The sequence below is a fragment of the Gekko japonicus genome, unplaced genomic scaffold (assembly GCF_001447785.1).
Source record: "Gekko japonicus isolate JY-2015 unplaced genomic scaffold, Gekko_japonicus_V1.1 scaffold1389, whole genome shotgun sequence".
In the NCBI taxonomy this organism is placed as follows: Eukaryota; Metazoa; Chordata; class Lepidosauria; order Squamata; family Gekkonidae; genus Gekko; species Gekko japonicus.
Genome location: NW_015176492.1, coordinates 527,909 through 554,593, shown reverse-complemented (window position 1 = coordinate 554,593; position 26,685 = coordinate 527,909). Strand labels below are relative to the sequence as shown.

The following is a 26,685-nucleotide window of genomic DNA, read 5'->3' as shown; positions in this document are numbered from 1 at the left end:
CTCCCCACAACAGACACGCCGTGAGGCAGGCGGGGCTGAGAGAGGTCTTGACAGAAACGGCTCTTTTTCAAGAACAGCTCTTATCAGAACTACGGCTTGCCCAAGGTCATCCGGCCAGGCGCATGTGGAGGAGTGGGGAATCAAACCCGGCTCTCCCGGATTAGAGTCCGCGCACTCAACCGCTACACCGAACTGGCTCGCGTAGTGTAGTGCTCGTGACCAACTGACCAAGACCCCGTTCATCTTAAGATGTTCCGCTTATCCAAGAAGGAAAGGCAGCCCCCGATCCACGCCTTGACGGCCAAACTGGGGTCCGTTACTCCAGGGTAACTCGGTTAAAAGGACAAAAGGACGGGCCCGTAGGATGACACGGTCCAGGGCAGAAGCCCTGAGTGGCGAGACACTCTGCGAGTTTCTAACCCCAAATGAAAAAGAGGAGTGGAACATGCAACGGGCAACGGATCCTGGTGCGCACACGCAAACGCAGAGCGCTGAATCGGACTGATCTACGACTGGACAGAGCCCACAGCTCAAAAGCTGAATGCTTATCCTGCATCTCCAAAGGAACTGGGGGCGGGAAGGGGGCCAGTCCCCAATTGCAAGGCTCTCGAGAAGCAATGGGTTCCCGGGCGGGTCGGAGGATCCCCCGCCGGGCGGTGGGGGAACCACATCCCCAAGCAAATGTCGGCAACACGCTTCCAGAACTGACGTCGTTGTGACGGGGGCGGCGCTCTACTTTTTGGGCAAAACTCTATGGTGTGTAGCCACTTTTACCATAGAGTTTTGCCCAAAAAGTAGAGTGTCGCCCTGACGTCGCCGACGTCCTTGCCCATCCCGGAACATCCCTTAAACACCCACCCACCCACCCGCCGGCAGGAGGAAGGCACCTGGCAACCCTAAAGGGTGGGGAAGGCAGCTTTGCCCCGGAATTTGGGGAGCTGCGTCCAACAGCAGTGGGCAGCTGGGAGGAGGACCCGTGTGCGAGTCCAACTCTGTATACACGGCTGCTCTGCCTGCCGTTGATTCTCCACATCCCTCCCTCCTGCCTTACGGACCTTGGCTGCCCCCCGAGTTTCTGAGGATGGGCAAAGTGTGCGACGACGCACAGTTCCTTAAAGAAAAGGTTGTGATGGGAGGGAGGGAAAGCGGGATCCACATTTTGGTCCTGCCCCAGAAGACTGCTAGAAACGCCGGCGGTATTGCAGGAGCCGTGCGATAAGAGCCAGATTAACGGCAGCCGACAGAAAGGAAACAAGACAACCCCCCCACACACCCACACACAGAGACAGCCCCCGCCCCCCAATCAACAGTGTCTCCCTGGATTTCTCTCTTTGCTGCAAAAGCCCCTCTTCGTTATCCGTCACCACCCGCTGCACGGCCCTCCTTCCCTACCAAACTAAAAAGGTAAAGGTGTCCCTTGCTCGAAAGCCAGTCGAATCCGACTCTAGGGTTGCGGTGTTCATCTCCGTTTCCAAGCCGAAGAGCCAGCGCTGTCCGAAGACGTTTCCGTGGTCATGTGGCCAGCATGACTAAACACCCAGGCGCACGGAACGCTGTTACCTTCCCACCGAAGTGGTACCTATTTATCTACTTGCAATGTCTTGCTTTCGAACTGCTAGGTTGGCAGGAGCTGGAACCAGAGACGGGAGCTCACTCCGTCATGCGGCACACTTGGGTCTCGAACTGCTGAACGACCGACCTTCCACAGCCTGCAGTTCAGGGTCTTAACCACTTGAGCTACCACAGCCCATGAAGTTAAAAGCTTGACGTTAAACCTCTCTTTCCCAGAGCCCCACCTCTGCAAAGCTAGCCCAGAAAACCCACGGATTCATTTTTATTCCTAATTCGGTGAGTATCGGAGAGGCTGTCCGTCCCTGCCAACGTCTGGAGCAAGCAACTCTGGGCACCCAACGTTCTTAAAGGCTTTTTTTGTTTGTTTTTGCCTGCATCTCTATCGCTCCCCGAGCCTTTTTTCCTGCAGTGATGGGGATATATATATTTTTTTAAAAGGTGAGGTTTAAATTCTTACTGACTTTGGCAGCTCCTGTCTCTTTACCACCGGCAGTCTCAGCCCTAAAGGAGGAGGGAGAGAAGGGAGAGAATAAACGTTACAGGCTGATCGGGAAAAGGACAGACGCCCAACAGCTCAACCTGACTTGGGAGAGAAGAGGTTTTTATCTTGAACAGCGAGGTCCATATTAAAACTCCTCCAACCGATCCACCCTGCTAAAAAGAGAACAGTCTCCTAGCATCTGTGTGGCTCACGTGAGCCAGTGTAACCCAGCAGCCAAATACTCCCATTCTCGCTTTTTCACAAACGCTCATGTGAGTGGTCCACTTGCATGCCCAGAACTGTCATGTAGAAGATGGAGCAGATCTATTCTCTCTTGCTCCGGATTGCAAGACTAGATCTAATGGGTGGAAATTACAAGGGAGTCGTTACTGGCTAAATATCAGGAGAAACTTCCTAACTGTAAGAGTGGTTGAGCAGTGGAACAGTCTGCCTCGGGAGGTGGTGGAGGCTCCTTCGGGTATGTTGTAGGTAGGTATGTAGGGCCAGGGGTCATTTCCTGCAGGAGCGCACAGGAGCGGAGCTCCGGCAATAAGGAGCCCAGGGGGCGGGTACATGCAACAAGCCCCACCCCCTGCTCCCAGCAGCCCTCAGTCAGGCCACAAGGAACAGGAAGCAGCCAGGTAAGTTGCCGAGCCCCCCCCCCCCCGGCCCACCTTCAGGTACAAGCTCTCCATCCTCTGTGAGGGCAGATCTGTGTGTCCCCCCCCCCAATAGATAGCAATCCAAAACAGTCCAGTGGAGCCTGAGCGGCGGGTGTTGCCTTCTGACACACTTCCGGTGATGTCAGGGGGCGTGGCATATGCAAATAAGTTATGCTAATGAGCGCCTGCACCTCTTTTCCTACGAAATGACCCCTGTGTAGGGCTATCGTTCAGCTATGCTCCTGCAGAGTGCAGGGGGTTGGACTAGATGACCTGCAAGGTCCCTTCCAATTCTATGATTCCAACTCTATGATTCCATGAATGGCAAACTCTTGCAAGATCACAAAGACTCCTTTCCAGGAACTGGGGAAATGGTGCGAGCGCCTTATTTGCAAAAAACGAGCTGGCGGCCAAACACTTGTGTGCGGAGGGATCGACTCAAGACCAGGGTTTGAATTTGTCACGGATGCTTCTGTGGCCTCAGGCAGCCCATAATCTCTCGCTCCCCAGGTTCCAGTTTGGCAAACGGGGACATTAGTGACTTCCTTCCAAGATAGATTCGGGTGGGTGGCCGTGTTGGGTCTGAAGCAGCAGAACGAAGTTTGAGTCCAGCGGCACCTTTGAGACCAACAAAGTTTAATTCTGGGGATAAGCTTTTGTGTGCCGGCGCGCTTCTTCGGATACAGTGAAACAGAAGTTGCCAGTCCAAATTAGCATACACATAGGTGGAGGGTGAGCACCAAATTAGCACACAGCATACTACTACTAAGAGGAGATTGGATTTATATCCTGCCCTTCACTACCCAAAGGAGTCTCAGAGCAGCTGACAATCTCCTTCCCCTTCCCCTCCCCACAACAGACACCCTGTGACCAGTGTTCCCTCTAAGCTGAGTTAGTGTGAGCTGGCTCAGTTTTTTAGCCTCCGGCTCACATATTTTTGTCTTAGCTCAGGAAGGAGGGCTCCAGAGCAAACTGATTTATGCAGTAGCCAAATTGCCCACTCACAACTTTAATGCCAGCAGCTCACAAAGTAGAATTTTTGCTCACAAGACTCCACAGCTTAGAGGGAACATTGCCTGTGAGGTAGTTGGGACTGAGAGAGCTCTTTCGAGGACTGCTCCTGAGAGAACAGCTCTGAGAGAACTTGTGACTGACCCAAGGTCACGCCAGCAGCTGCATGCGGAGGCGTGGGGACTCAGACCCGGTTCTCCCAGATTACAGTCCGCGTTCTTAACCACTACACAGATGCAAGGACCAAATGGGACTAATAAACATGGTTTATATGGTTACCATTTGTTTGGCTTACTCTCCACATTCCACGGTTAAGAAGGTTACGTCTGCCCATCAACCTCCAATTCTGATTTATTTCCTTCACTACGTCTCCCCCCCCCCACCAGAATTAAACTCAAAACAAATGGTGACCATATAAACTAAGCTTTTTATTCCACTTTGGTCCTTGCATCTGTTAAACACCTTAATTATGCTGTATACTAATTTGTCATGTATGGCTGCGAGAGTTGGACTATAAGGAAGGCCGAGCGCCGAAGAATAGATTCTTTTGAACTATGGTGCTGGAGAAGACTCTTGAGAGTCCCTTGGACTGCAAGAAGATCAAATCAGTCAATCCTAAAAGAAATCAACCCTGACTGTTCCCTGGAAGGCCAGATAGTGAAACTGAAGCTCAAATACTTTGGCCACCCAATGAGAAGGGAGCACTCACTGGAGAAGAAGACCCTGATGGTGGGAAAGATTGAAGGTCAAAGAAGACGGGGACGGCAAAGGATGAGATGGTTAGACAGTGTCATAGATGCAACGAACATGAAATTAAGCAAACTTCAGAGGACGGCGGAAGACAGGAGGGCCTGGCGGGATCTGGTTCATGGGGTCACAAAGAGTCGGACTGGACTGTGCGACTGAGCAACAACAAAAAAATTGCTGCTCGCCCTCTACTTATATGTATGGACTGGCAACTTCCATTTCAGTGTATTTGAGGAAGTGCGCGTGCACACAAAAACTTATACCTTGAGTAAAGCTTTGTTGGTCTTAAAGGTGCCACTGGACTTGAACTTTTTTCCTTCCAAGAATGAACCTTCAAAAACTCCCAAGGATGGAGGGCTACAGCTTGCTGGGTCATGGAACACAATCTACCTACCCAGCAGTAAAAAAAAAGAGTAAGAGTTCAGGAGTACCTTAAAGACTAACAAATTTTGTGGCAGGGTAGGAGCTTTTGTGAATCACTGCTCACTTCTTTAGATGCAACTAGAATCTGTTTTATATACTGGAACCTGGAGTGATTTCAGATGCCAAATGACATTAGCAGGCAAATGACAATAGCAGGTGTGATATGTAGAGAGGTAGTAGATGTGGAGAAAACAGCATTGGTAATGAGACAGGAAGCCTAGGTCTCTATTCAGTCCAGGTGGATGCATTGTCTTGAGCTTCGTTATCAGTTACAATTCAGCAGTCTCTCTTTCTAATCTCACTTAGCAATTCCTTTGTACGAGAACTGCTACTTTTAGGTCAGCAACTGAATGTCCTAGGAGGTTAAAATGTTCCCCCACTGGTTGGCCACTGTGTGAGGCAAGAGGCTGGACTAGATGGACCACTGGACTGATCCAGCAGGGCTCATGATCTTATCAGAGGAAGGCCTCGGCCTCTGTGCCCTGTCGTTGGCCCTCCAGAGGAACTGGGTGACCTCTGTGTGAGGCACGATGCTGGACTAGATGGAACACTGGTCTGATCCAGCAAGGCTCTTATTAGGTTCTTATAAGGAGAGAAGAAATGATGTCAACGGCTTAGGGTTTCCACTGTGGAGAAAGGTGGGGCATATGAAGAAGAGGAAGAGGGAGATTGGATTTATACCTAGAGTCCGTGCTCCTGACCACTACACCAACACAAAACATGTCACAGAAGCCCAGAGAAACTCCCCTGCTTACCATCAGGAGACGATCAAAGAAAGCAGGAATTCACTCACTTTTTCAGTTTCTCCCCTACTGCGGGGGAAGCCGCAGGCCTCAGCGGTTTCTCTCTGGCCGGAGACGCCGACCTGCTGCGGCTTCGCGATTGGCTGTGGCTTCTGCTGCTGCGGCTGCTGCTCCAGTGCCGCCCTCCCCGGCCGCTCCACCGGTACCGTTCCCCCGACCGAGAGTGGCTCCTACGGACAAAAGGCCATAGTGTCAGGGGTCGATGCCCGGTCCCCCAAAACCCGGACCACTCGTTTACAGAGCGCGGGCGCTGCCGGGACCGTTCCGCCGACTCACCTGGATCTGCGTCGGGAGCCGTAACGCCAGCCCCGCTCCGGCGAGCGAGACCGCGAGTGCCGGCGTCCGTCCCGCGAGCCCCCTGCGGAGTATCGCCGGGTTCTGCTGCGGGAGCGGGAGTATCTGTGGCTCCGGGAGCGGGTGTAGCGGCTGGCTCGGTGGTACCCGCCGGCCCGGTGGGACCGCGAGCTGGAGCGGGAGCTGGAAGACGAGGCGGTCGAGGACGTGGAGGAGGAGGAGGACGTGGAGCGTCGCCTGGAAAGGGGAGAGAGGGAACGCTAGCTGCTTGGACGGAGGGCAGGGGGAGCGGCAGGCGCGGCAGGAGGGGTAGGGGGGGGATGCCCCGGACTGCTGGGACCCAGCCGTGGTGAGCGAATCACATCAGAACAGAAGCTTCCGACGGGTTGCGGAGCTCACGGCAACTCTGGAAAACCCTATCCACACCACCCCCTATCCCCTTCTTCTTGTTCTCTGAAACCAAACCCCTGTGCTGGAGGAGGCAGGAAGGCCCGGGAGGACCTGCAGAGGGCTCTAGGGGAACACTGGACCGTGGCACTGGTTTACTGCAAGATCTCACAGCCGGCCGCCTGATCCGTCTTCTGTGCCCAACTGAGCATGGGCGAGCCGCTTCCGAGAAGGCCGGCTTGCCTTTTGGAGGAAGCGTGCACGTGTTTTCCCTTTCACGCTCACTGGGGAGAATTCTGTCCACCAGTGGGCTCAAATCCAGTGGAAACGTATGTGGGGGGGAAAGCAGAAAGGGGGACGCTCAACAGACTATGATTTAGGCGGGTTGCTAAGATGCGGCCAGCAGCCTGTCATGCGTGCCTGGTTGCCAGGTCCCCCCTGGCCACAACTGGGGGATTGGGGGGAAGGGTTGCCAGATCCAGGCTGGAAAAATCCTGGAGATTTGGGGGTGGAGCCTGGGGAGGACGGGGACCTCCATGGGGTACGATGCCACAGAGTCCACCCTCCAAAGCATCCACGTTCTCCAGGGGAACTGATCTCTGTAGTCTGGAGATGCGCTGGAATTCCAGGGGAACCCCGGGTCCCACCTGGAGGCTGGCATCCCTAATTTGTGCGTATTTACACGCATGGTGGCCAGAAGGGGGCCTTCTGACTGGCAGCCAGAGAACCAGAGCAGAGCTTTGCTGCAGCCCCTTACTCTGCTACATAAAAGAGGCAATATTTGGGAGCGGCTGTGGCTCACGGGCAAAAAACACCCACTTTGGCCACAGAAGGCCCCCGGTTCAATTCCAGGCACCTCCAGTTAGAGGAATCGCAGGCTGCAAAAGACACCTCTCAGCCCCAGGACCTGAAAGAGCTGCTACAGAAACTGGGCAGGCAAAAGATCTCACTGGCACAAAGAAGAAAAGGAGATTGGAATTTATACCCCGCCATTCACTCGGAGTCTCAGAGCGGCTTCCAATCTCCTTTCCCTTCCCCTCCCTACAACAGACACCCTGTGAGGTAGGTGGGGCTGAGAGAGCTCCTTCGAGAACTACCCTTAAAGAACAGCTCTGAGAGAACTTGTGACTGACCCAAGGTCACACCAGCAGCTGCATGTGGAGGCGCGGGGCATCAACCCCGGTTCTCCCAGATTAGAGTCCGCCATTCTTAACCACGACACCAAACTGGCTTCCTCTGTCCACGATCTGCAGCCCCCCCCCCCCCCCCCCCCCCCCCCCCCCCCCCCCTCCATCTATACCCGTGCCCCCCCCCCCCCGGTTTGCAGGACCAACTTTAGCAAAACCGGCATGCGGTATTAGAAGCAGAACACAATTTTCTAAAGTCTTTCCGGCCTTTCAAAGGGGTTCGGAGAGGCTTTTGAAAGAAGAAAAAGATGGTAGCCTTTTACGGGGGCGAAGGAAAGAGAGTTTAACGGCCACGACTCAGCAGCCAAAGGCACGGTTGTGAATAGATATTTCCAACAATCAGGGTTGGGGGGGGGGGTTTCCTCTCAGAGCTCCACTGAGTTGCCTTCCGCCTCCCCGTGCCTAGCAAAACCGGGTCATGCAGGACAAGAGAAAACAGTGCGTGCTCCGCTTGGCTTCCATCATCTATCTCAGCGGCTTTCCATATGGAGGTAAATATAGGGGGGGGGGCTGTTGTGTGGGAGAGCACAGCAGCACGTGAACTCCCCCGTTTGCCGTCTGAAGTGGTAAAGCCCAAACTCGGTGACGAAGAGGATTTCCAGGAAATCCCTTGCAGGAGTGCAGAGTTTGGGGATTCAGCTTGCAGTAAACCAGTATCCCGAACATCACAATGAAGGGGGCGGGGGGGGGAGCGACTGTATTAATTCAAGCCGAACACACGGAGTGTCTTTCATCATCTGCTGTCTGATCGCCCGCTGTTTCTGGGAAGCAACAGCAGCTGCAACGGGGTTTACTGGAGAGAGGGGGCTACACAGATGAGCAAGGAACAGCCGCATCCCCCCCCGCCCCCCTTGACACCCCTTAGACCGGTCCCTCTCCGTTTCCCAGCATTCCACAGAACAACCCTGGGTCGGGAGGGAAAAGGGTTTCCCGACCGGACTCTGCGGGGGCTGCGTGGGGATTGGCTGACAAGAGCCGCCAGCGGGGAGCGCGGCCACGCCTCCTCGGGGTGGGGGGGGGGAGGGGGGAAAAATACGAAATCAACCTTCGGCCCCGGAACGGTCTCTGCTTTAAGGTTTTGGGAAAGCGAGGCGGGCGTGAAAGTTACCGACCGGGAAGAGGCGCTATGACCTGCCGCAGCGCTGCCCTGCTGCCCTTGGCCGGAGCGTGCCTTGCCGAGGGAGGTGGGCTTCCGGGGGGCTCCTCCGGCTTGAGCGGCCGCCGCTTCCTCGTCGCTGCCCCCGAAGCTGGTGATGAAGGTGATCTTCTCCTCGTGGCCCGGGGAAGGCGAGCGGGAACGGGAGCGGGACTCGGAGGTGGACTCCGAAGGGGATCTGAAGGGCGGGGGAAGAGAGAGAGGGTGGTCACCGACAGGCGGGAGGGCAGGGTTGGAGGACTTCAGCCGGGCATATGCTGCCTTGCGTCTTCCGATTTCATTTATTAGAACATTTATACCCTGCCTAGAACCACGAGTAAAAAGTGGGATATAAATGTTTTAATAATTTCTTTTTAATGAATATGGAAAACAAAGAGGGCACAAACAGGACTGCCTTGACTGTTAACACACTACTAACATGTCTATAAAACACTTCCAGCAACCAAAAGTAGCTCAACGTACAATTTTTACAACCGCCCTGTAAGGTGGGCAGGTTTATTATCGCCGTCCAGCAGACGGGAAAAACTGAAGCCGGATCAACAAGGACTTGCCCAAGACTACCCTAAAGAGTCTGTGGCAGACTCCCATATGTACTAACTTTTCCCTACTCTGCGTAAACCCATCCCATTGTCAAGACTTTCCCCCTTGCCTTGGGGGGCCTACACCACAATCCGGCTTGACGACAGAGGGAGAAATACTCCCAGAGAAGCCCGCGAGTGACTCGGGCCATCGGGAGAAAACACCAAGGGTAGTAGCCAAGAGGTATGGCCAGGACTCGGCGCTACTCACCGTTTGTAGGGGTCGTAGGTGGGGCTGTCTCTCCGGGCGTAGCTGCAAAGACAGAAAGCGTGAGGGGGAGAAAGCTGATGCCCACCTGAGACGGCCAAAGGCATTGTGGGAGACTTATGAAAAGGCTACTGCAGTGCTGGAGGTCTCCAGGAAATCCCCCTGGGCCTGTTCAGCGAGAATTACATATCCGCCCAAGCCCAACCTCCTAGGGCTTAGCTCCCTACACTCAGCACCCTTCCTCTTCCAAATACTGGTATCGGGATTTTATCTATTCATTTCATTCATTTGTACATTGCCTTTCTCCCAAAAGGGGACTGAAAGCAGCTTACTTTGCCCTCCTCTCCTCCATTTTACCTTCACAACAACCTTGTGATGTGGTTAGGCTGAGAGCGTGTGACTTGCCCAAGGCCACCCACAGCAGGAGTAAGGATTCCAACCGGGTCTCCCAGATACTAGTCTGACACTCTTAACTAGGGTGTGCATTCAGTAAAGCCAAACCAAAAAAAAACCCGGGGAAAAACTTTTTCGGCATTTTTCGGGTATTAGGCATACCGAATCAGATCCCCTGAGCTGATTCACCTGCCAAATACTGAATGCCGAAACCCCCCCGAAAATTGTTGGGGTTTTTTCCGGCTTTTTTGGGGAGATACTGCTGCCTGCCTTTTCCCTATCCCCATAGGAGACAATGGAGGATTGGGGGTACCCTCATTGGATGCCCCTATAATTGGACCCCCTGGACCAACCTTTTCCAAACTTGGGGGGTCTTTCGGGGAGAGGCTCCAGCAGCTACAATACAAATTTGGTGCCTCTACCTCAAACCCCGTCCCCCCCCCAGTCCCCTGAATACTTATTAGAAGATTTTTGTCATTGACTACAATGGCCCCATAGAATATAATGGAGTTGAAAATTTTCGGAAATACTGAACATTTTCGGGTACCAATAGAATACTGGTATTGGTATTCAGGTATCCCGAAAAAATTCAGCTTTATTATACCCGAATCTGAAAAAAATATTTTTTTTCCTGCCCACCCCTACTCTTAACCAGGACACCTCTTTACAGGACACCTCTTTGCTCTTTACACTACACCACACTACTTTACACAGAGAGTGATTCAAGTGTGGAATTCACTGCCAGAGGGTATAATGATAGCCACAGGAATAAACAGCTTGAAAAGGAGATTAGATAGATTCATGGAGGATAAGTCTATCAATGGCTGCTAGCCATGGTGACTGAGTGGAGACTCCACATTCAGAGGAACTAATCTGCCAAATCCCAGAGCCAGGAGGCAACATAAGTGGAAGGCCTCGGCCACTATGCCCCATTGCTGGCCCTCCAGAGGAACTGGTCAGCCACGGTGTGAGACAGGATGCTGGACTATATGGACTACTGGTCTGATCCAGCAGGACTCTTCTTACATTCTTATAACCACGCTACCTCCCCAGCAGCGAGAACCGACACCCCCTGGGGCTGATAGGGCTTCAGACCTGGCTGCATTTCCTTCGGATGTGCTCATGCAACAGACAAGCGAGTGCAAAGGAATGTGGCATCCAGTGTTTGTGGACCGGACAGCCCCTGCAAGCAACATAGATGCACGGGGCTTTGGCACTGAAAGGAGAGGGGGACAGGGCGGGGGCAGGGCGATACTGAGGAACACAAGTCTAGAGGGATCAAAGTTAGGATGGTTTCGGGTTTCTGAATGGGGATAAGGATAGAAAAGACTGGCTTTCCTAGTGGAGGCAGGACTGGAAACTGGGAGATGCCCCCTCCACCCCACATCCAGAAGGGAGAACTGTAGGTCCTTCTTTGGGGGGGGGAGCAATCTGCTCAAAGGTGCTCCACTGAGCCCTGGGGGGGGGGGGGGGGCTGATCACCACCCACAAGCAGAGAATGTAGTATGTGCTGTCCTCCTCACACATGCTCAGCACCCCCAGCACCAAGAAGCACAGACAGTAAAAACAGTCAGCCCCCCCCCCCCCCCACAATGTGGCAAGCAAGAAGAAATCACGTGGCCCAAGGGCAGTCAAATCAGCCTCCCCCGGTCCCCCCATCGACAGCCTTACCTCGGAGGACTGATCTTCCTGCCTTTCAAACGTTTCTCTCTGAATTCTCTTCTCTGTCGCCGAGAGCGACGGCCCTGGAAGAGAGGAGGGGAGGTGCGTTGCAGAAGTCGCCTTGGTCTGATGGAGGCTGAGGGGGGGGGGAATCACCCTCTCTGGTGGACTCCCCCACTCCGGGGCAAGGACACATGGAGTCAGACAACATCCTTCCTCGCTGTTCTTTTGTTATGAGTGATCTTTGTGGGAAGGGCAGAAAAGAGAAAGAGTCCAGGAGCACCTTGAAGACTAACAAAATCTGTGGCCCTGTTAGTCTGTCTGCAGCAGGAGAAAAGCGCAAGAGTCCAGGAGCACCTTGAAGACTAACAAAATCTGTGGCCCTGTTAGTCTGTCTGCAGCAGGAGAAAAGCGCAAGAGTCCAGGAGCACCTTGAAGACTAACAAAATCTGTGGCCCTGTTAGTCTGTCTGCAGCAGGAGAAAAGCGCAAGAGTCCAGGAGCACCTTGAAGACTAACAAAATCTGTGGCCCTGTTAGTCTGTCTGCAGCAGGAGAAAAGCGCAAGAGTCCAGGAGCACCTTGAAGACTAACAAAATCTGTGGCCCTGTTAGTCTGTCTGCAGCAGGAGAAAAGCGCAAGAGTCCAGGAGCACCTTGAAGACTAACAAAATCTGTGGCCCTGTTAGTCTGTCTGCAGCAGGAGAAAAGCGCAAGAGTCCAGGAGCACCTTGAAGACTAACAAAATCTGTGGCCCTGTTAGTCTGTCTGCAGCAGGAGAAAAGCGCAAGAGTCCAGGAGCACCTTGAAGACTAACAAAATCTGTGGCCCTGTTAGTCTGTCTGCAGCAGGAGAAAAGCGCAAGAGTCCAGGAGCACCTTGAAGACTAACAAAATCTGTGGCCCTGTTAGTCTGTCTGCAGCAGGAGAAAAGCGCAAGAGTCCAGGAGCACCTTGAAGACTAACAAAATCTGTGGCCCTGTTAGTCTGTCTGCAGCAGGAGAAAAGCGCAAGAGTCCAGGAGCACCTTGAAGACTAACAAAATCTGTGGCCCTGTTAGTCTGTCTGCAGCAGGAGAAAAGCGCAAGAGTCCAGGAGCACCTTGAAGACTAACAAAATCTGTGGCCCTGTTAGTCTGTCTGCAGCAGGAGAAAAGCGCAAGAGTCCAGGAGCACCTTGAAGACTAACAAAATCTGTGGCCCTGTTAGTCTGTCTGCAGCAGGAGAAAAGCGCAAGAGTCCAGGAGCACCTTGAAGACTAACAAAATCTGTGGCCCTGTTAGTCTGTCTGCAGCAGGAGAAAAGCGCAAGAGTCCAGGAGCACCTTGAAGACTAACAAAATCTGTGGCCCTGTTAGTCTGTCTGCAGCAGGAGAAAAGCGCAAGAGTCCAGGAGCACCTTGAAGACTAACAAAATCTGTGGCCCTGTTAGTCTGTCTGCAGCAGGAGAAAAGCGCAAGAGTCCAGGAGCACCTTGAAGACTAACAAAATCTGTGGCCCTGTTAGTCTGTCTGCAGCAGGAGAAAAGCGCAAGAGTCCAGGAGCACCTTGAAGACTAACAAAATCTGTGGCCCTGTTAGTCTGTCTGCAGCAGGAGAAAAGCGCAAGAGTCCAGGAGCACCTTGAAGACTAACAAAATCTGTGGCCCTGTTAGTCTGTCTGCAGCAGGAGAAAAGCGCAAGAGTCCAGGAGCACCTTGAAGACTAACAAAATCTGTGGCCCTGTTAGTCTGTCTGCAGCAGGAGAAAAGCGCAAGAGTCCAGGAGCACCTTGAAGACTAACAAAATCTGTGGCCCTGTTAGTCTGTCTGCAGCAGGAGAAAAGCGCAAGAGTCCAGGAGCACCTTGAAGACTAACAAAATCTGTGGCCCTGTTAGTCTGTCTGCAGCAGGAGAAAAGCGCAAGAGTCCAGGAGCACCTTGAAGACTAACAAAATCTGTGGCCCTGTTAGTCTGTCTGCAGCAGGAGAAAAGCGCAAGAGTCCAGGAGCACCTTGAAGACTAACAAAATCTGTGGCCCTGTTAGTCTGTCTGCAGCAGGAGAAAAGCGCAAGAGTCCAGGAGCACCTTGAAGACTAACAAAATCTGTGGCCCTGTTAGTCTGTCTGCAGCAGGAGAAAAGCGCAAGAGTCCAGGAGCACCTTGAAGACTAACAAAATCTGTGGCCCTGTTAGTCTGTCTGCAGCAGGAGAAAAGCGCAAGAGTCCAGGAGCACCTTGAAGACTAACAAAATCTGTGGCCCTGTTAGTCTGTCTGCAGCAGGAGAAAAGCGCAAGAGTCCAGGAGCACCTTGAAGACTAACAAAATCTGTGGCCCTGTTAGTCTGTCTGCAGCAGGAGAAAAGCGCAAGAGTCCAGGAGCACCTTGAAGACTAACAAAATCTGTGGCCCTGTTAGTCTGTCTGCAGCAGGAGAAAAGCGCAAGAGTCCAGGAGCACCTTGAAGACTAACAAAATCTGTGGCCCTGTTAGTCTGTCTGCAGCAGGAGAAAAGCGCAAGAGTCCAGGAGCACCTTGAAGACTAACAAAATCTGTGGCCCTGTTAGTCTGTCTGCAGCAGGAGAAAAGCGCAAGAGTCCAGGAGCACCTTGAAGACTAACAAAATATGCGGCACGGGAGGAGCTTTCGGGAGTCCCTGTTCACTTCTTCAGATTTCTGAAGATGTGAGCAGTGACTTCCAAAAGCGCCTACCCTGCCGCGTATTCTGTTAGTCCTTAACATGCTCCTGGGACTCTTGCTCTTTTCTATTGCTAGAGGCGGACTAAGAGGGCCACCCGTCTTGAAGAAGTGAGCAGTGACTCCCGAAAGCTCCTCCCCTGCCACAAATTGTGTTAGTCTTGAAGGTGCTCCTGGACTCCTGCTCTTTTCTCCTGCTACAGGCAGACTAAGAGGGCCACCCGTCTTGAGGAAGTGAGCAGTGGCCCACAAAAGCTCCTCCCCTGCCACAGGTTTGGATAGTCTTTCCAGTGCTCCTGGATTCCTGCTCTTTTCTCCTGCTACGGACAAACACGGCTACCCATCTTGATCTATCTTCACAGGAGGGTGGTGGACGAGACCCTCTTGAAAAACGCAAGAGCAACCGGGAAGGGGTTATATTCAGGACTGCTCGGAACTGCAAAGGGTTCTCATCTGGCCTTACCGAGTACATGGCCTTCTCCTCCTCCAGGGCTTTGGCGTGTTTGATGGCTTCTGCCTCCTCTTTGTCCTTCCGCAACATCCTGGGGGGAGGGGGAGGGGGAGAGGAAGGGGGGGAAGAAGTCAAACTTAATCTGGAGGGTCGCTCTCAAAAACGGCCTTCTAAGAACTCTACTACCCACTAACAGATTCATGTTTCCCTTTCTGCCCTCCAAAGGGTAAAAAAAGGTAAAGGTTTCCCTTGCTCGAAATCCAGTCGAATCCGACTCTAGGGTTGCGGTGCTCATCTCCGTTTCAAAGCCGAAGAGCCAGCGCTGTCCGAAGACGTTTCCGTGGTCATGTGGCCGGCATGACTAAACAACAAGGCGCACGGAACGCTGTTCCCTTCCCACCAAAGTGGTACCTATTTATCTACTTGCAATTTCTTGCTTTCGAACGGCTAGGTTGGCAGGAGCTGGGGCCGGAGACGGGAGCTCACTCCGTCATGCGGCACCCGGGTCTCGAACTGCTGAACTACTGACCTTCCACAGCCTGCAGTTCAGCGTCTTAACCATTTGAGCCACCGCAGCTCCCTCCAAAGGGTAGGTAAAGGTAAAAGTTCCCCTTGCTCGAAAGCCAGTCAAATCCGACTCTAGGGCTGCGGAGCTCATCTCCGTTTCAAAGCCGAAGAGCCAGCGCTGTCCGAAGACGTTTCCGTGGTCACGTGGCCGGCATGACTGGATGCCGAGGCGCACGGAACGCTGTTCCCTTCCCACCGAAGCGGTCCCTATTGATCTACTTGCAATTTCTTGCTTTCGAACGGCTAGGTTGGCAGGAGCTGGGGCCGGAGACGGGAGCTCACTCCGCCACGCGGCACTCGGGTCTCGAACTGCCAAACTACCGACCATCCGGTCAGTAGTTCAGTATCTTAACCACTTGAGCCACCTTGGCCCCTCCAAAGGGTAGCAAGCCCACCATTTATTTCAATTTCTTTTACGGCCAAAGGCCCAGCAGCACCTTCAAAGACTGATAAGATATATTTTTTTAATTCCATCGTCATAAAAACCTGACTGACTTGAAGGTACAGTAAGACCCCTGGCTGTAGGTCTGGCTCTGTCCGCCTAACGTTACTTGTAATCATCATTAATTTGTCTTGAAAATGATTCAGGGCAGTGGAAAAAACCACATCTGCTTCTAGGCAATATGACAAACGTATTTCCTTTGGTCTGCCTGGAGACTACTGCCCGTCCATTTCAGTGGGTGATCTTGAACTATCTCAGGACGGCAAAAAATAGAAGAGTTTGTAGTTCTATAAACTGCAGTCACAAGGAAGTCGTATCAAACCCTATTGTCATTTTGGTTGCCGTGCTCTACCTAGAGCAGAGCCGACAAAGGAAGCTTTGCCTCTTGAAAGCGTATACCCCAAATATCTTGCTGGCCCCTAAGATGTTAAGAATGTAAGAAGAGTCCTGCTGGATCAGACCAGTGAGGGTCCATCTAGTCCAGCATCCTGTCTCACACAGGGGCCGACCAGTTCCTCTGGAGGGCCAACGACAGGGCGGAGAGGCCGAGGCCCTCCTAAGAGCATCAGAAGAGCCCTGCTGGATCAGACCAGTGAGGGTCCATCTAGTCCAGCATCCTGTCTCACACAGTGGCCAGCCAGTTCCTCTGGAGGGCCAACAACAGGGCGGAGAGGCCGAGGCCCTCCTAAGAGCATCAGAAGAGCCCTGCTGGATCAGACCAGTGAGGGTCCATCTAGTCCAGCATCCTCTCTCACACAGTGGCCAGCCAGTTCCTCTGGAGGGCCAACGACAGGGCGGAGAGGCCGAGGCCCTCCTAACAACATCAGAAGAGCCCTGCTGGATCAGACCAGTGAGGGTCCATCTAGTCCAGCATCCTGTTTCTCACACAGTGGCCAGCCAGTTCCTCTGGAGGGCCAACAACAGGGCCTTCCACTGATGTTGCCTCCTGGCTCTAGGATTCGGAGGTTTAGTACCTCTGAAACTGAAGGTTCCCCTCAGCCACCACGGCTAGTAGCCGTTGATAAACATATCCTCCATGAACCTATCTCATCCCCTTTTCAAGCTGTTTATTCCTGAGGCCATCACAACGTCCTCCAGCAGCGAAGTCCACCTTTGAATCACTCCCTGTGTAAAGGAGTATTTCCCGTTCTCCGTCCTGAATTTACTGCCCAACAGTTTCATCCGATGCCTTCGAGTTCTAGTCTTTTGGAAGGGGGAGAAAAAGTTCTCTTTGTCAACTCCTCTCCGCCCCATGCATGATTGGATAAACCTCTTACCATGTCCCTCCTTAAAAGGTAAAGGTAAAGGTCTCCCTTGCTCGAAAGCCAGTCGAGTCTGACTCTAGGGTTGCGGTGCTCATCTCCGTTTCCAAGCCGAAGAGCCAGCACTGTCCGAAGACGTTTCCGTGGTCATGTGGCCGGCATGAATAAACACCAAGGCGCACGGAACGCTGTTCCCTTCCCACCGAAGTGGTCCCTATTTATCTACTTGCAATTTCTTGCTTTCGAACTGCTGGGTTGGCAGGAGCTGGGGCCAGAGATGGGAGCTCACTCCATCATGCGGCACACTCGGGTCTCGAACTGCTGAACTACCGACCTTCCACAGCCTGCAGTTCAGCGTCTTAACCACTTGAGCCACCGCAGCTCCTTGTCCCTCCTTAGTCATCTGTCTTCTCAAGTGAAAAGTGCCAGACGCTTCCGCCTTTCCTCCAAGGGAAGGGGCTCCAACCAACCCCCTCATCCTCGTGGTCGTCCTCCTCTGCACTTTTCCAGCTCTGTGATGCCCTTTTGGAGAGACGGTGACCAGAACTGCACACAGTATTCCCAATGTGAATGGACCAACGGGACTATCCTCTGGAACCATTTTCTACCCGTTAACCAGCTCCGTGGTAGTCACAGCTGGGGGGGACGCGAGGGCGACGATCCCCGGGTAAGCTAGGAGACTAACCCAGTGCCCTGCTTGTTACCGTGCCACTGTTCCCTCTAAGCGGAGTTAGTGCGAGCTACCTAGAGATGTAAAATTTCCGGAGATTTTGAAGCTCGGGAAAAAACCCGTTTTTTTTTCAGGGGGAAACTGGAAGTTTTCGGAAAAATTGAAAAAAACGCTACATTAGCATTTCTTTTGTCTTTTCCAGATTGAACGTCATTCTGTTACTTTAGGAACATCAAAGATGACTGTGGACATTTTTACTTGGCATGAAATTATCACAACTAGCATATTAAAAATATAGTGTATCCAAACAATTATTACAAACATAATACCCACCCACATGCAAAAACAAAACTGAAACCTTTTTCTTTTCTTCTGACAATCGTACTTCCTAAAGGAAGAAATGCATTTTGTTCTTGCATTGGAGGGTTCAGTTTGTAACCTAGGACTTGCTTGTCCTCAGTGCACCGAAATTAGATCAATCTGATACCACAGATATATATTTTAGAAATGATTTGGAAAATATTTTAACACCTTGTCTTAAAATATTTTATTCATCATGTTAAAAAAAAAGTTTCATAATCAATTTTTTTCTTTTTTCAATTTTTCCAATTTTTCAGAAAAAAACAAAAAGGCTTCAGGTTTTTTTCCTAATTTTTCCGTTTTTTTTCCGGGCCTTTACATCTCTAGAGCTACATCAAAGTTTTTTAGCGTCCAGCTCACAGATTTTTGTCTTAGCTCAAGGAGGAGGACTCCAGAGCAAACTAATCGATCCGGCAGCCAAATTGCTCGCTCACAACTTTAATGCCAGCAGCTCACCAGGTAAGATTTTTGCTCACAAGACTCCAGAGCTTAGAGGGAGCGTTGCCATGGACGTAAGCGAGGACGGATACAGCAGAGCCTGTGCACGGCCTCTTCTCGAGAACCCCAGGGCCCCTTACCGGACAAAATCTCCTTCCGCCATCCCGTAGGTGGTCGCCTGCTTATTCAGGTCGGCCACTTGCTCCTGGTTCAGCTCGTCTACGTCGACTTCGACATCTGCAAGCCAGAGAAGGGACACTGATTGGCGGATGGGCTCCCAGAAACCCCGCACCTAACAGCCCCCACCATCCGCGGCCGGATCGAGAGGGCCGCTGCCGACCGAAGAACTCTTGATACAACAAAAAAACCAGCACCTGAGCACTTCGGGATCCACCTGGCCTTAAAATGGGGCCACTTGCTGTTGGAAGTGGAGAACTTGGGAGTGGCACCGTCTCCTGCCTCAGACTTGAGAAGATGGCACCAAAGAGTTGAGGCAGATAGAGTGGTCAGGACACACAGAGCATCCTTTCCTTTGAAGTAGGATGCTACACTTAGGGGCAATTTCCCCTGCTTCCGCTCTCACACGCACAAAAAAGGAGGTGCACCATCTCCATCTTGCACCATGGAGGCTGGACATGCGTCCAGCATCCAACACCATCTACTTCAGTGGTGTCAAATATGAGGCCCAGGGGCCAGATGAGGCCCGCGGTGGAACTGGCTGTCTTCTGCTTCTTCTTCCAGTTCTGCTGCTGCTGCATCATCGTAGGTTTGCAGCTTACAGATACACACCTGAACAGCATACTCAAAATTGCAGCAGCACAGACTTTTTGATGCAAGATTTCAGAGCAAGAGGTGTCAGTTATCAGACACTGTTAAATAAGCAAAATATTGCAAGAGTGCTAATGTTTTAAGCATGTTCTTATTTTAAGTTTTTTTGAAAAAAAACCTTTGTGGTTGTGTCCTTTATACAGTTTATATCTCCGGTACCTGGCATTACGTTTTATGACACACAGGGCCCGGCCTAACGAGGTCTCAGTTATGTCAGATCCGGCCCTCATAACAAATGAGTTCGACGCCCCTTATCTAGTTAGTTAGAACAAGAATTCTGTATCTCTCTCTTACCTGCACTCTCGAGCATGCATTTCCTTTAATAAAAGTTGCTTATTAGCTTTAGAACTGACTGCTGACTCTGTGTGACTTTGTAAGTCTGTCGCCACCCCTAGCCCCCCAAGCTCTGCCGCGTTCAAGCCTTTGAGCACTCTGCTATTCTTCCGTGGTTCCCTGGCAATATCAAGTCCAGAGAATCCACTTGCAACCCACTCCGCTTGGTCGCCACTACGGGAAGGTGCGACAAGCCAGAGGGGGGGCTGGGACAGTTCCTGGCCGTGGCGCCGCTCCCCACCTAATAAGAATGTTGCTTTTGGATCCTGCTGGAAGGAGACTTTGGCCCCAGGACTACACACCTTCCGCAGCTGATCTTGGACGGCAAATAAATGCTTTCTGCTCTGGGGAATGGTGGGAATCCCTAGTTAGGGAGACAGCAGTATCACTGATATTTGGGATAATGAATTCCTCATGAAGGAAAGTAGGGAGGCTATGGAGGGGATTGCTAGTTATAGGAGAGGGGGTGTCAGTAATATGAGAATTCTGGGTAAAGATGCCAGACTGTCCTCCACTAGGGCCAGGGCCTTCTCAGTGGTGGCTCCACACTGGTGGAATGAGCTCCCAGAAGACATCAAGGCCCTGCAGGACCTTTTACAGTTCCTCATGGCCTGTAAAATGGAGCTCTTCCGCCAGACCTTCGACTAGGAGCCGCCACTGATGAGTGAGCTACAAAAAATTGATCTATCATGGCCCACATGTTACCGGCATTACGAACAACCAGGGATACTGGTCTAGTTATACTGGACCATCTCACAACGATTGCCATCGGCACTTGATCTGCACTTTGTGGAATTTTATCTGTGTTTTATTGAAGTTTTAACCCACTGTACGCCGCCTTGAGCCTCCTGTCAGGCAAGGCGGGATATAAATCGAAATTAATAAATAATAGGTAAATAAAGGGGAGCAGCGGCAGGCAGCTCTGCAAAAAGGACTCCTCGGTGCCAGACGACCGATCTTCCTCTCGAAACAGACCGTATGGTGCCGTTCTGGCATGCCCAAGAAGCGAGCACTCGTTACGGTTCAAGCAGACCACGGGGCCAGAGGCGGAAGCAATACAGCAAGGAGCGAGGGGCTGCAATACAGCGAGGAGCGAGGGGTTGCAATACAGCAAGGAGCGAGGGGCTGCAATACAGCGAGGAGCGAGGGGCTGCAATACAGCGAGGAGCGAGGGGCTGCAATACAGCGAGGAGCGAGGGGTTGCAATACAGCGAGGAGCGAGGGGCTGCAATACAGCGAGGGGCTGCAATACAGCGAGGAGCAAGGGGTTGCAATACAGCAAGGAGCGAGGGGCTGCAATACAGCGAGGAGCGAGGGGCCGCAATACAGCAAGGAGCGAGGGGCCAACTGCCACGCCCCCCCGGCTTCGTAAAAGCCAACCCCTGAGCGCCAGCGGGGCCTCGGGAGACGCACCGATGTCGGGGATGACCTCGTCCTCGTCCGTGTTGCTGTCCTCCTCGGAGTCGTCGTCGTCCGTCCGTTTCTCGGGCGGGTTCTCGAGCTCCGCCACCGTGCTGTCCTCGTACGTGTAGCCGATGGACGCCTTTTTCTCCGCTAACCTAGTTGGGGGAACACAGTTTTTCAAACGCCTGCCTGGTGGAGCTTGTGAGATGGACGTCTCTGTCCCCAACATCTCTGTCCTTCTATTGCCCAAGAGCGGCTTCTTCCTCCCTTTGTGGCCTAGGGGTTGCATTCAGACTAAAATTTCCAGCAGAACAGAGCTTTCCAACCTCCTTCACCTTCCCACTGCAGCCCACATGTCTGTACAAAAATGCTGATCTTGGGGAGAATAGGGGAACGGCATGAAGCGAGGTCTGAAGCAATGTTCCCTCTACGCTGAGTTAGTGTGAGCTAGCTCACAGTTTCTTAGCCTCCGGCTCACCCATTTTCGTCTTAGCTCAGGAAGGACGGCTCCAGAGCAAACTAATTTATGCAGCAGCCCAATCACTCGCTCACACCTTTAATGCCAGTAGCTCACAAAGTAGAATTTTTGCTCACAAGACTCCACAGCTTAGAGGGAGCACTGGTCTGAAGGGGAAAGAAATCAGTGGGATTTGCCAGTTTAGCCTGGATTCGACCATAGGAATATGCCCAAAAGCCCAGGCCAGGGGGAAAAGAAAGCTACAGAAAAGCCTATGAAACCTAGCTTGGTATGAAGTTGTATTATCACTAGAATTCAAGCAGAACTTCCAAAGAAAGTCAGAAGTTTTGATCAGAGTTCCAAGATGACTTCATATAAATACGACCAAGAAAGCACCTTTAAGAAGAAGAGGAGATCGGATTTATACCCCGCCCTTCACTCAGAGTCTCAGAGCGGCTTACCATCTCCTCTCCCTTCCCCTCCCCACAACAGACACCCTGTGAGGTCGGTGGGGCCGAGAAAGCTCTTTCAAGGACTGCTCCTGAGCGAACAGCTCTGAGAGAACTTGTGACCGACCCAAAGTCACACCAGTAGCTGCATGTGGAGGAATGGGGAATCAAAGCCGGTTCTCTGGATTAGAGTCTGCCACTCTTAACCACTACTCCAAACTGGCTCTCCACAAGGCTTCCCTATCAAACATGCTCTGCCCCATGAGCCTCCACAAGTTTCAGCCACACTCACTTCTTCTTCTCGTCCTCGTTGGGCTTCTGGAGTCCCCCGTAGAGCTCGTCGATGTAGATCTGATAGAGACACTGCTCCTCCGAGACTGAAAGGCAGAAATGGAGACGATGCGGGTTGGGAGGGTACAGCCGGCTGCGCCAGCAAGAAAGAGCCACAAGAGCACAGCTCTGCCCCGTCTTCCCCGCTTTCTGGCGCGACCGGGAAAAGCTGGACAGGTGCCGCACACGGAAGCCACTGCAGACGGCCAGGAAGACGGGCAAGCAGGAGAAACTGGCCCCCTGCCTTGCCGATCCGGGGGCTGGCCTTCGGGTTTTGATGCATTTCTTTACTCATTTATCTGCCTTTTTGGACCGCTTAATCCCCACGATTGTGGGGCTCTAGGCGATGTACAGTTTTGAAAGCAATGAAACCATTGTCAGAACATATAATTCATTCATTGAAAGTGGCGGGATTTGGGGTTCCCACCCGTTTCCGGTCTGTGGGTGCTTTATGGGGGAGGAGTAGACCCTTCAAGGGACAGGGATCCAGGCAGGGTGTAAGCCTTCGCTGTCCTCAACCAAACGCCTGGCAGGACATCGCCGCCTTACGGGCCCTGCGGAATTGCATGAGATCTCGCAGGGCCCTGATGTTCTTTGGCAGAGAGTTCCGCAGGGTCGGGGCCAGGACCACCAGCAAGCTGTCCTGGGGGTGTACTGGAGGAAGCGGCCCTGCAAATATGTTGGTCCCAGACCGCTCAGGGCCTTAAAGGTCAAAACCAAAAACCCCTGCTGTTTTTTTCAGGAAATCACACCCCCTGCGGGGGGGAAGAAGAGAAAGAAGAGGAAGAGGAGGAAGAAGAATAAGAAGAGGAAGAGGAGGAGGAAGAGGAGGAGGAAGAAGAGGAGGAGACTGGATTTATACCCCCGCCCTTTACTCCATGAAGGAGTCAGAGCGGCTCACCATCTCCTTTCCCTCCCCCTCCCCTCCCCACAACAGACACCCCTGTGAGGTCGGTGGGGCTGAGAGAGCTCTTTCGAGGACTGCCCTTGAGAGAACAGCTCTGAAAGAACTGACCGTGAGAGAACAGCTCTGAAAGAACTTTATGACTGACCCAAGGTCATCCAGCAGGTGCAAGTGGAGGAGTGGGGAATCAAACCCGGTTCTCCCAGATTAGAGTCCGCCCTCCTAACCGCTACACCAAACTGGCTCTCCAAAAGACTCCTGTGGACGCTCCCATTAGAAGAAGACAAGAGATTGGATTTATACCCCACCCTTCACTACCCAAAGGAGTCTCAGAGCGGCTAACAAACTCCTTTCCCTTCCCCTCCGCACAACAGACACCCTGTGAGGGAGGTGGAGCTGAGACAGCTCTCTCGAGGACTGCACTTGAGAGAACAGCTCTGAAAGAACTTTATGACTGACCCAAGGTCATCCAGCAGGTGCAAGTGGAGGAGTGGGGAATCAAACCCAGTTCTCCCAGATTAGAGTCCACGCTCCTAACAACTACACCAAACTGGATGCAAATGACTGCAGAAGGGAGCTAAAGGGCCCATGAGGGACTCCGCCGCTCTTTGGAGGAAGGAGGGATGTGGCGGGGCAGAGAGGAAGCGGCAGAGCTCACCGCCCCAAACGCGGCTGGCACCAAGGCAGGATTCCGCTCCAGCTGCATACCACACGAGCTGGACCCTCTGCCAGGGTAGCTGCCCCAAAGATAAGTCACAACCGGGAAGAGCCACCTTATTGTTAGCAGGTTGCTTCCCCCATCCCTGAATGGGACGGCGGTGGCGAGTTTCGTCACCAAGGGATAACCCTCCCTGTGCTCGTCCCGCGCAGGGCTCTTTTTGTAGCAGGAGCTCCTTTGCATATTAGGCGACACACACCCTAATGTAGCCAATCCTCCAAGAGCTTACAGTAGCCCCTGTAAGAAGAGCTCTGTAAGCTCTTGGAGGATTGGCTACATTGGGGGGGGGGGGGGTCGCCTAATACGCAAAGGAGTTCCCACTACAAAAAGAGCCCATACGACACAAGTATTTGAAGAGAGAAGAGACTGGATTTATACCTCGCCCTTCGCTCGGCGTCTCAGAGCGCCTTCCAATCCCCTTGCCCTTCCCCTGGGAGGGAGGTGGGGCTGAGAGAGCTCTCTCGAGGACTGCTCGTGAGAGAACAGCTCAGAGAGAACTTGTGACCGACCCAAAGTCACACCAGCAGCTGCACATGGAGGAATGGGGAAGCAAACCCGGTTCTCCCAGATTAGAGTCCACGCTCTTAACCACTACACCAAACTGGCTGCTGTTCCCTCTGTCTCCAGCACCTTTCCCAAATTAACTCATCTGCGGGCAGCCTTCCCCATTCCTCTGTCCTTGCCTTTCTGGGGCAGACGAGAGAAACACCAAATGAACCTCCACTGCTGTTCTCTCCCCCCCCCCCCCCCCAATTCATTTGGCTGGAAAATCTTATCCTCTTTCCTCTTGGCAATAAATGCTGGAGCGTCAGGTCCAACAGACGGCACCTCCCCCCCTTCTCCAAAAGGCCTCCCCTCCCCATCCGACGCAAGGAAAACCGAGAGAGAGAACGCACTGCCGGCAAAGTCGTTCTGCACCAAGCCTCTGTATCGCTCGTAGTTGCATTTCCTCTCGTCGGACTCCTGTTCCGGTGAGCTGGAAGGAAGGAGAGGCGGAGACAGGAATTAGAAGTCTGACTGATAATTATCGTACGGCGGTGTGTGTAGTACAGAGCCTCAGGTTGCCTGGCACCCACAGGTTCTAGCTCTTTTAGCGCTAGGCACCTCGAGGGGGCGAGCTAGACTTGTTTTAAAGGCAAGAGACGCTTCGGAGGTGGCTTGCCATGGCCTGCCTCTGTGTCATGGCCCTGGTATTCCTTGGAGGCTGCCCTGCCAAAGACTAGCGGGCTGACCTTTGCTTAGCTTCCAAGATCTGATGGGATTGGGCCAGCCTGGGCTAGGAGCATGACTGTAAGCAGGGCTATTTTTGGGCAGGAACGCACAGGAACGGAGTTCCAGCTGGCTCCCGAGTTGGCCACACCCAGCAGGAACAAGGTAAAGAGAATAAGAAGCAAAAGGTGGGTGTGGCTGGATGACCACACTTCTGGTAACATTGGGGTGCGGCCTAATGTGCTAATGAGCGGTGCAGTCGGGGTGTGTGGCCTAATATGCCAATGAGTTTTGCTGTTGGGTGTGGCCTGTTATGCTAATGAGTTCCTGCTGGACTTTTCCTACAAAAAGAGCCCTGACTGTAAGACTACAGGAATGGCGGGGAGTGTTGTCAAGGGGCAGCTGACTAGCCACTCCCTTATGGCGACACTGTAGGATTTCCAAGCAATGTTCAAACGTTCAAACCTCTGCATCACGAGGTAAAGTGTCATGATCTGGGCTGTGCCACCAGAGGCCTACTAGGCCCGGGGAGCCTGGCTAGCAGTAGGTGAGGCTGGGCCTACAACTCCCAGGAGCCCCTGAGAGGTTCTGGAGCCAAAACTGACCAACAGGGAAGAAGAGGGCTGGGGAGCAAAAGACCTGGTGCCAGAGCAGAAGCTGTTCTTTCTTCCCAGAGGGCAGAGCCAGAAGGAAGGCTGCTGAAGGAGGAAACCCTCATCCTGAGGGAAGGGTGAGTAGTCTAGTGCCACTTGGAATAGTGAGCTAGGGACAGTATATATTCAGACACGTTAGGGCATTTGATTTCTTTTCTTTTCACCAACTTACTGTTATTATTCCTGCACCTTGTTTGTTTGACCTCTTATAAAATAAACTATTTGCATTGTTCACTCTGCCTCATCCTCACGCCTGTTATTCGGCCAAAAGGGAGGTCTGAAGGTCTTGGGAGGGTGCTCTGGGGCTTCTCAAGGGAACCTAAATCCAGAGTGGTGGCAGCATGAGGTGACACCCCACCTGAGTCTTGACGTAAGGCCATACCCATGTTTCACCCTAACACTCCCCACCCAAAGCTGGCACTGCTTTTGTGCACGGTGCAATCTTAAAAGCTTTACTTTTAGGTGAAACAGCCAAGTTCCTTGTTTTTCCAGGCTCCAATAAACTATTTCAGGGTTCCCCACCAGCCAATGCTTCCCATGGTGCCCGCCAAGCCTTTCAGAAAGTGGGTGAGGGCCACTGTAAGGCAGGACTTCCCTACTGACTTCATTCAAATGAAAAAAACTTCCCACTGGAGAATGAGGAGGACTGGTAAGCAGGGGTCATTTCCAACGGGAGTGCACAGGAGCAGAAATCCGGTAGTAAGGAGCCCAGGGGGCGGGCACATGCAACAAGCCCCACCCCTTGCTCCCAGCAGCCCTCAGTTGGGCCACAAGGAGCAAGAAGCAGCCAGGTAAGTTGCAGAGCCCCCCCCCCCAGGCCCGCCTTCAGGTACAAGAAGCCCTCCCTCCTCTGCGAGGGCAGATCTGCACTCCCCCCCCCCAATAGCTAGCAATCCAAAACAGTCCAGTGGAGCCTGAGCGGTGGGTGTTGCCTTCTGACACACTCCCGGTGATGTCAAGGGGTGTGGCATATGCAAATG

At 52.7% G+C, this 26,685-nt stretch overlaps 1 protein-coding gene across 6 annotated transcripts in view; it reads right to left on the bottom strand.

The window, feature by feature from the left end:
* The window catches only part of CLASRP (CLK4-associating serine/arginine rich protein), a 57,483-nt gene that overhangs the window by 14,871 nt on the left and 15,927 nt on the right, over positions 1–26,685 (bottom strand). For 3 of the 6 annotated variants that reach the window (XM_015427256.1, XM_015427255.1, XM_015427257.1), the window contains exons 6-16: positions 24,740–24,819; positions 22,184–22,268; positions 20,995–21,140; positions 18,561–18,657; positions 14,694–14,772; positions 11,574–11,647; positions 9,513–9,554; positions 8,680–8,901; positions 5,976–6,230; positions 5,690–5,869; positions 2,034–2,073 (exon numbers count right to left, since the gene is read on the bottom strand). In XM_015427256.1, coding sequence (XP_015282742.1) covers positions 2,034–2,073; positions 5,690–5,869; positions 5,976–6,230; positions 8,680–8,901; positions 9,513–9,554; positions 11,574–11,647; positions 14,694–14,772; positions 18,561–18,657; positions 20,995–21,140; positions 22,184–22,268; positions 24,740–24,819 — 1,300 coding nt within the window. Of the gene's footprint in view, positions 1–2,029; positions 2,074–5,689; positions 5,870–5,975; positions 6,231–8,675; positions 8,902–9,512; positions 9,555–11,573; positions 11,648–14,693; positions 14,773–18,560; positions 18,658–20,994; positions 21,141–22,183; positions 22,269–24,739; positions 24,820–26,685 lie in introns of all 6 variants that reach the window. The other 3 variants (XM_015427258.1, XM_015427259.1, XM_015427260.1) reach the window with 3 other exon arrangements.